This window comes from Apium graveolens, chromosome 3, assembly GCF_009905375.1.
Source record: "Apium graveolens cultivar Ventura chromosome 3, ASM990537v1, whole genome shotgun sequence".
Classification (NCBI taxonomy): domain Eukaryota; kingdom Viridiplantae; phylum Streptophyta; class Magnoliopsida; order Apiales; family Apiaceae; genus Apium; species Apium graveolens.
The window spans coordinates 63,945,901-63,955,181 of NC_133649.1; the positions used below are offsets into that span (position 1 = coordinate 63,945,901).

The 9,281-nt window shown below is 35.4% G+C and overlaps 1 protein-coding gene across 4 annotated transcripts; it reads left to right on the top strand.

The window, feature by feature from the left end:
• Positions 1 to 1,487: 1,487 nt before the first annotated feature.
• Positions 1,488 to 8,591, top strand: LOC141712365 (monooxygenase 2-like). Of its 4 annotated transcripts, XM_074515282.1 has the most exons (9): positions 1,488 to 1,639; positions 1,761 to 1,838; positions 2,700 to 2,744; positions 4,560 to 4,652; positions 5,839 to 6,184; positions 6,833 to 6,895; positions 7,112 to 7,295; positions 7,426 to 7,657; positions 7,822 to 8,591. In XM_074515282.1, exons 5-9 carry the CDS (start codon positions 5,946 to 5,948, stop codon positions 8,400 to 8,402), a joined length of 1,299 nt encoding a protein of 432 aa, XP_074371383.1. In that variant the 5' UTR covers positions 1,488 to 1,639; positions 1,761 to 1,838; positions 2,700 to 2,744; positions 4,560 to 4,652; positions 5,839 to 5,945; the 3' UTR covers positions 8,403 to 8,591. The 4 variants fall into 4 exon arrangements, with proteins under 4 accessions (XP_074371383.1, XP_074371381.1, XP_074371384.1 ...); XM_074515280.1 differs by having other exon boundaries at positions 4,560 to 6,184; XM_074515283.1 differs by lacking the exon at positions 4,560 to 4,652.
• The last annotated feature ends 690 nt before the right edge of the window (positions 8,592 to 9,281 follow it).

Genomic DNA, 9,281 nt, shown 5'->3' on the forward strand with positions numbered 1-9,281 from the left:
TTTCAGGAATGCTTATGAACCAAACTAAATGTGAGTACTGCATACCATCCCCAAACCGATGGACAAAGTGAGTGAATCATTCAGACATTGGAGTACATGTTGAGAAATTTTGTAATTGATTTTTAAGGTTATTGAGATGAACACCTATCTTTGATAGAGTTTGCCTACAATCATAGTTATCATGCGAGTATAGAAATGCCCCCACATGAGGCGCTGTATGGTCGGAGGTTCCATTCACCCTTGTACTGGGATGAAGTTGGTGAAAGAAAGTTACTAGGTCCCGACTTGGTATAAAGAACGAGGGACATAGTTGAGTTGATCAGAGGATGACCGACAGCGTAAATATGCCGACTTAGCACGAAAAGACAGAGAGTATGAAGTGGGTGACCAGGTATTTTTGAAAGTGTCACCATGGGAAGGACTGATGAGATTTGGAAAGAAAGGGAAGTTGAGTTCCCGATATATGGGTCCTTTGAGATTTTGTGACAAATAGAACCGTGGCATACGAATTGGCTTTACCTCCAAACCTTCAACAGGTTCATAGTGTTTTTCATGTGCCAATGTTGAGAAAGTATAATGCGGATACCAAGAATATAGTGAAACATGAGTAAGTACTAGATCTGTCCTACATTGAGCAACCAGTTAAAATCATTGGTTGAAAAGAGCAAGTACTCAGGGACAAGAGTGTCAAGCTATTCAGATTCTTATTGAGACATCCCAAGGTCGAGGAGTCGACTTGGGAATTAGAGAGCCACCTGCGAGAAAGGTACCCCCATCTATTTGTGAGTTGATTCCGGGACGGAATCCTTTTAAGGGGGGGAGACTGTAAGAACCCTGATTTTTGTAATATTTTAAAACTTCTGTGAATAGTAACTTGAGCTAATTAAGTAATACGTATGAGGATCATCATTAAATGAATAGTGGAATTTTGAGAATCCGAGATCATATTCTTGTTTATCGAGGAAAATAAGTGAATGTAAAAGCCGACGGAATTCGAAGATTCACAATTATACTACGTGTTTTCGTATCCGTAAAGAATGGCGTAGAACCGGGAATACTACGTAAAATAAATAATATATCAAGGTATTTCTATGATCAAGAGAAGGAATGGAATTGGTTATAGGATTATAAGCGATAAAAGAAATCGCTACGAAACAAGTCGTTATACGTGGAAACTATCAGAATGGAACGACGATTGCATTTACAATAAATAAACGAATGAGAAATTAAATCCCATGCAAGTTGGCCATGCATAACCAAGTCCTAACTAGTAGTTAGGAGTGTAACTAGATGATTAGAAGCTAACTAGAATAGTTAGTGGAATAGTGTTGAATAGTGATGGGAGACAAACAAGTACACAAGCCATACTTCTCCCTTTTCTCACTTCACCACACAATCAAACCAACCCATACCTTTGCCAAATTATTGTCAAATCTGCTGCATACATCCCATATATTCATTATACACTCCCACACTTTAGCCACAAAAGAAAACAACCACTTTTCTCTCACTTAAAGCTCTCCCATTTTTCATTCCAGCAGTTCGGATTTTCTGAGCAAGGGAGAAAGAAAAATTCATAACTCAAAATATACTCATTCAAATATCATGAAATTTTTATCATAGCTTCTCTATATCATGGGTAAGCTTCGTACCAAATTTCAGCCTCAAATTAATTTTTTTTAATTTTATAAAAATGTTTGAATGAGGTGCAGAAAGGTTACTCCGAAATTTTAACTTGTTTCTTGGTTTTGTTTCTTAAGGATCTAGCCCTTCTAAGTGTTTTCTAAGAAAACCAAGCCTCAATCATCCTAGAACTAACCTTCCTAGTGTCCAAGAAGGTATAACTTTCAACCCTTTAAGGTTTTATGGTTGGATTTAAGAGTTATGTTTGTTGTAGTGTTAAGATCCAAAGGATTGTGTTTGTTTGAGTTTGTATTGATTATGTTCTTGCTAAAGGCTTGAGATGTTAAGTTTTAATCCATGTATGTGGTACTAGATAGAGCATATAAGGTTCATGTGGGTGGATCTTGAGAAGTACTTGTGTTTATGATGGTTATAGGTAGTGATTGTGTTAAGATCAAGTAGTAGAAATTGAGTTTGGGCATTCTTGCACTTGATCTGTTTTCTGCAGGACATTCGGCCATGAAAATGGTTAAAATTTGAAAACCACTGACCATGAATAGATAGATATTGTTTTGTAGTTTCTATACATGTGTAGATCATCATGAGGAGATTTACGGTTTAGGAGTTATGGTCGTTTTAGTGTAAAACATTTCTGCGATTAGCCAACTGCACTTAAGTCCACTTGCATGGTGATTTTGAAGGACTTAAAATAATTCTGAGATTCTGGAAAACTTATAAAAAATGGATATGACAGTAGAGAAGACTGTACAAAAAGAATTTTGAGAAAATATTAATTTTTCAATTTTATAAAAATGTTTTGGTAAAGTGAGCGCAAGCGAGAAACGCATAAAAACCTAGTTTTGACGCGCGTTTTCTCACGTTCGAGCTTAAAACTCGAAATGGACTTTCTAAAGCGAACGATCGATTTCAAAACTCGACCATGTTATAAAGTGAGAATATAAGTGTTGAGAATGTGACGATCGAAGATTCGTTATACTTGAGTAGTTGCGAAAGTTGCTTAATAAAAGCGAGACGTTAATCGCGTACTAACTTAGACCGTTGGTTCTTGTTTATAGATCGCCAACCAAACACCAGAGACCATACCACTTCGATTACTCGAGGCAAGTTTTCGAAACCCTATCTCATACTATCCATGCTATATATATACTGTTGTGATATTGATGCCATGATTTACAGTTCAAATATATATATGCTTGTCTATGATATCAATGCATACGAATTATGCGATTGTTTACGAAAACAAATTTCATTTTACACGAGTATGAGAAGTTGAAACGTATTTCAAATATAATATATGATAATGGGAGTTGAAGATATTTTAATAACGATTTAATTCCGGAGAGAGCCGGACGCGAAAGATTTCTATTTCGATAAACAAAGTACGTTCGCGTAATATATATATCAAGCGAACGATTGAGATTTTGACTTAAACTTCGAGAAATATTGGTTTATTCATTTAAGGGACACCCTTACTTGATTGATTATTTTATAAAGCGATATTTAAGGGATTATTAAATATCCAGAAAGTATTTAAAAATATACTGAATAGTTTATAAATAATTTTACGTTATTTAATAAAGATTTAACTATTCAAAGAGCAATTATAGGATACCAAATCATGTTTTGATTATTTGATTAAGGTGTCTCCATTCGTTGGACCTTATTCACAAAATATTTTGTATTTAAGGTTTTTATTAATTCATTGAACCTTAATTAGAAATACTTTGTACTTAAGATTTTATCAATTCATTAAATCCCTCTTATATAATTATGAGACCTTAGATATTTAATATCTTCGGACTTCTAAAAACTTATTTAAAAATAGACATAATTCCCAAAGGTACTTTCTAAATTATTCAAAACTCTTGAAAGAGATTAATCATTTGAAACGTATCAAAACCTTAGGGAACTTAGTCTTGAAGCATAAGAGTTTTGCTTCCTCGTTCAATAAAGAACAAGTGAGTAATATACGTGTCACCCTACTACAGATAGGGATTTGAAAATGATTTTAAATTCAAAAATCCTACAACTCCCAAAGATCAATTGAGTTAAAAGTGATGAATAAAACATCTTATTTACAGGTCAACTTTTAACGACCTATTCCTTCGAAAAAGGATTTTGAGCAAAAGATATAACTGTTTTGGGACTGGAATGTGGCCTGCCCGGCACAGAGTGGTATCGGGCAGTGACCAGGCGCGGAGTGGCGCATTATGCAAGCGCGGAGTGGCGCATTGTACGGTTATATGGTCTATGTGACCATTGACTTTCGGACTTGCACGGCAATGGGCAACCACCGTGTAGTGTCTTGATGAGCCCAAAGGCGGCTAGGTTTGTATTCCTTCTACTAGTAGAGAAAATTTCGTATTCGGCTGATCACCGATACGTGGTTTATTCCAGTATAGTCCCTTTCTTCCATTTTGGAAAAACTGTTGTGAAATATACAACAGATAGCCGATAAGGCTGAGTTTTAAATAAGGATATTGATGAATATATATCAAATCCATTTGAGAAATCTGCTGATAAGGCTGAGTTTAAATAAGGATTTTGATGATTATATATCAAATCCATTTGAGAAATCTGCCAATAAGGCTGAGTTTTAAATTGGGATGTTAATGAATATATATCACACCCATTTGAGAATCTTGGTTCGAGTAACATCTTGAGATTTTGAAATAAAATGAGTACGAGTATAAAATGATTTTGAGAAAGAGATGAATACAAGTATTCAGTGGATATACTATTGTAGTTGATTTTGAGAATATTATAAATTTGATAAGCATATAAACTTTCAGAACGCTTTGGAGATACAAAGTATAATTATTGGTTTTATTTATCCTTACATACTTAATTATGGGGATATATACCTTGCTGAGCTTTAATGCTCACCCTTGCTTTTATATATCATATCACAACAGACTACCAGCATGGATCAGACCAGGACTGCTGTCCGTAGGCGGGTAAGGAACGCTCGTGAGTTCCGTAGGCTTTTTGTGCGCCAGCCCTGTCAGGTAGATAAGTGGAAATGATTTATTTGATAATGTTTCCAAGCATATAACCTGTGTGTATGTGAGTTTGAATAAAAGGTCGAGTAATATTGTGAAAAGAGAATTATTTAATTAATAAGTGATCGTAACGACCCGAATTCACGATCTTGGATTTGGGGGTGTTACAGGTGTCCTCGTTGGGGATATGGGGTTAACATTGGTGTGTGTTTTGGGAGCTATGTTCTTGTATTCAACAGGTGTCCTCGTTGGAGAACTTTGGAGTCATCCTGTACTTTGCACCCAAAAGTTTGGGATCACCTGTCCTATTATCTGGTGGGTTATCCTCATTCGGGGGACAGGGATGCATCCGACACTTGGGGTGAACCGTGGCTATACTTGCGTCCGTAAATCAAGAGAGATAGCTGTAGCGGGGTGTTATCCTTGCGCAGGGAGATGCACTATCCGTGAAGTCCTGCGATTACGGATGAGCCTTGGGCCTTCGCGGTTGGACCTCATAGTTGGACATTCCTAAAGCTAGCGGAAGATGGATTCTGGATGGGCTTCTACCGGGCCTAGGGATAAGAAGTCTAAGCCCATTAGAGTTCTTGTTCTACAAGAACTATGTCAGGTTTGATCCCTATATAAATGGTACGTAAGCACATTGAGAGGATAAGAAGTTGAGAGCTGAAAAGGAGCCACCACTTATTCTGATCAATCTCAGCCCAAAACAACCACAAACCACCACACACCGCTTGATTTTCCGGCGAAGAACCACCGTCATAGATCTTAATTCCGGCGAGAAACCTCAATATTTGTTGTTACCAGATTCCTCCGTCAACAATTACACTTAAATTCTATTTCATTGAACTCATAATTTAATAACATTTATTTATTATAATCAGTTTTTCACACTAGTTTTATTATAAGATTCAATTTTTACAAATAAAACTTGATATTATTTTTTCAATCTTGGTTGTGCTTAGCACGGACTAATAACTTTTTATCAGTAAATTGGACTACGTTTTTATATTAGGATGTGTTTAGTGAAATTTCTTTGATTTGGTTTATATTGGTCCGTCTTTGATCGGTCAAAACTGGAGACCAAGTTGACTACTCCAATAATCAGAAAGAAGAAAGCAAATTTTACCAGCAACTTTTACATTTGACAAGTCAAGCCATCTACTCATATATATATGGTGGTACGGTGCAGATTCTGAATATAATAACCAGGTAGCTAGAAAGAGAGGAAGTGCAGAAACTAAGAGTGACATACTAGTGTTGGTATCGATAAAAAAGAACTTTTAGTTGCATATATAAATGGAAAGAGTGACGGAGATGAAGAAAGTGGAGGACGTAGTGATAGTTGGGGGAGGCATATGTGGACTGGCGACGGCGGTGGCGCTGAAGAGGGTTGGAATAGATGCAGTGGTGCTGGAGAGAGCCGAGACTCTTCGAACCACCGGAACTTCTATAACTCTGGCTTCTAATGCATGGCTTGCCCTTGATGCTCTTGGTGTCTCTCACAAGCTCAGCCGTCTTTATTCTCCTTTAACTAGGTACTCCCTAATGCTACAACTTTCTTCTCTTTTTTTAGATAATTGGACATACACGCATACCACCTTCTCTTTGACATTATTCAAACCTCGACAAGAGGCCACTTAATTGGTTACTATTAGTCTATTTATAATTTCTGTTCCTCCCTAATTAGACTATCTCCAACATGTGACACTAAAATGGCGTAGTTTTTACATTATTTTAGTATCAAAATTACACCATTCATCAAACCAATTCTAATTTATTTACATTATACTTTATATTAAATCTCTAAATAGAGATATGAGACATTTATTTTTCCAAAAGCAAACACCTTGTTTGTATATAATAGGATATAAATGGGATATGATAGGAATAAATTAATTTTTATTAATAAATATAATGGTAGTGTAGGAATTATGAAAGACATCAAATTTGGTGTAAAAATTACACAAAATGTACTCTTGACGCCAAATTTGATATCACACTATTTATTTTGTGTAATTTTGACACCATTATACCATTATACTGTTCCATTAGATTAAGTTTTGTATTATAAATTACACTGTAATATCGTTATAATGTTCGGTTGGAATTGCTTTTATACTATTGCTCTATATTTTCATTTTCTCAACATTTAACTTCTTTTTGTTTGGTCCTCTATTTTGTAGGAGTACTGTGATAAATGTTAGCAATGGCGCAGTTCAACAAATTTCATTCCCCCAAGCTGACAAGTGAGTATATGGGAAACTAACTCTAGTTTCTGTCCGACAAAACTAGTCTGTACCTTTTTTCTTTTTTCATTTGTAGTGCAAGTATACATATAAGTCCATAAAATGTGTAAAGGTTAGTACCGTGGACATAACCTTACTTGAGAGGAGGCAATTCCGTAGTTGTTCTGTCAAGCATGACCTTGATCTAAATGTAGTACTATGTTGTGCTTGTTGTAGGGGACGGCAAGTTGCACCCAAAGCAGTGCACCGTAAGGCCTTAATGCAGGCTCTTGCTGAAGAACTACCAATCAAGAACATCCATTTTTCTTGTAAAATAACTTCTATATCAACGGAATTGGATATCCAAGGTTCATCAATTGCTGTTCTCCTGATGGAAGATGGAACATACATCAAAACCAAGGTATGTACTATGAATTACCAGCTGTAGACTTGTAGTTCATCCTTCAGCCATTTTGAATGTGCAAAAATGTGCTTTAATTCACCTACGATATCTACCTATTTTGAGATGTTTGATGAAAAACGGAATGCAGGTATTGATTGGATGTGACGGGGTGCACTCACGGGTGGCTCGTTGGCTAGGACTTGGAGAACCGGTGAACTCGGGACGATCTGCTGTAAGAGGATTATCAATCTTTCCTCAAGGCCATCAGTATGATCATGACTTTACCCGATTCGTTGATGTGAGCTTCAACGGTGCTTTTGTTCCACTCACAGATACAGAACTATTTTGGGGTCTAGTTATAGGCAACTCTGCACCTCTAGGTAATCAACCTTTAAATTTAATGTCTACACTCTGTTTTAAGACTTCTGATACAATGTTATAATCATAATCTTTAGCGTGTAAGTGAAAGCCAAGAGTAATATCCTCTTCAATGTAATATACTATTGAAGTTCTGGCGTAATTACTGACTAAATTTCACATTCAGAGCACCGGGACATTGCAGCTACAACTCCTGCAGAATCTATTCAAAGGGACATTAAGGAACATCACTGTAAAGACTTTCCAAAGGTGTACTTAGACGTCGTCAGCCATTTAGATCTATCGACATTAACATGGGGTCCACTCAAGCTTAGACTTCCATGGAATGTTATATTTGGCAATTTAAACAAAGGGACCATAACAGTGGCTGGTGACGCAATGCATCCCATGACACCTGATCTTGGCCAAGGTGGTTGTAGTGCTCTGGAAGACGCAGTTGTCCTAGGCCGTTGCATAGGCGAATCTTATCTGAAGAATGAACGGCAGCTTGTGTCGTCCGAGGTGGCTAAAGCCATTGATGATTACGTAAAGGAGAGGAGGTGGCGAGTGGCAGGATTGATTGCAGCTTCGTTTGTATCAGGTTGGATGCAAGACGGTTCATCATGGTTGAAGAGATTCATTAGAAATGCTATATTTTACAGGATTTTTCGTCAATATTTTTCCAACATTACAAACTATGATTGTGGGAAGTTACCCAAGATATCTTCTTGCTCACCTGAATCCAACTCTCGCAATAAGATTGACTAGTGTGATCATGTCATAGTCGAATGTACTGTTTTGTTTCTTTATATTTTTTTTACATATACTGTTGAGTTGCTGTATTTGCTCGGTTGCAGAAACGCGAAACTATATTTGTATTAGTGAAGTTTAAATCATGAGCATGGCACTCATAAACTTATACTATAGTTTGCCTTTTATTCCTCCTTCCAAGAATTTTTTTGAACGAACTATGAGTCATAATTGTCAAAATAAAAAAATAATGAAAACCTCCTTGTCCAGAACTAAGTTTTTAATTTTTTCTCAACTAAAATAACATTATATAAATCAAGAATGTTAAGTAAACACGTTTTTCTAAAATTTTAAGAAGTTAAAGAAAATCTAATATGATATTATGCAACTAACAAATTCTTCTAAACAAATTTAACAACTCTATTTCAGCAACGAGTCCACAGTGATAGTTATAGCATAATTTTTCACTTTAATTTTCTCTTCACTAATTTTTTTCATTTTCATTATTCACTATTTCTCCCTAATTTTCATGTACATCTCTTTTTTACACAATCCCGCCCTTCTTTCTATCTACTAATTCTCTTTACGCCTCAATTTTCAATCTTTTACATGTTATTAATACTGTTCAAAATATATACCAATTTATTTTTTATTAAAATTATTTTCAAATATTTGTACAAAAAAATTTAGGTACATAATAATTATAACTAAAAATTTTAAAATAAATAAATTTAAATGACATATGCAATGAAATATTTTTATTAACTTTTGTAAGTATATTAACTTTTTTCTCGATAAATTTTTTAAATAAATTTAATTAAACTAACGTATTATTTTTGAATAAACTAAATATTGAATAATAAGACAACTAATCTAGTAATAAAAACATAAAACCCA

Coding starts and splice junctions, on each gene's coding strand:
- LOC141712365 (XM_074515280.1), top strand. CDS start 5,946: ATGGAAAGAGTGACGGAGATGAAGAAAGTGGAGGACGTAGTGATAGTT. Junction 6,896..7,111: donor TCATTCCCCCAAGCTGACAA/GTGAGTATATGG, acceptor TGCTTGTTGTAG/GGGACGGCAAGTTGCACCCA. Junction 7,296..7,425: donor GAACATACATCAAAACCAAG/GTATGTACTATG, acceptor AACGGAATGCAG/GTATTGATTGGATGTGACGG.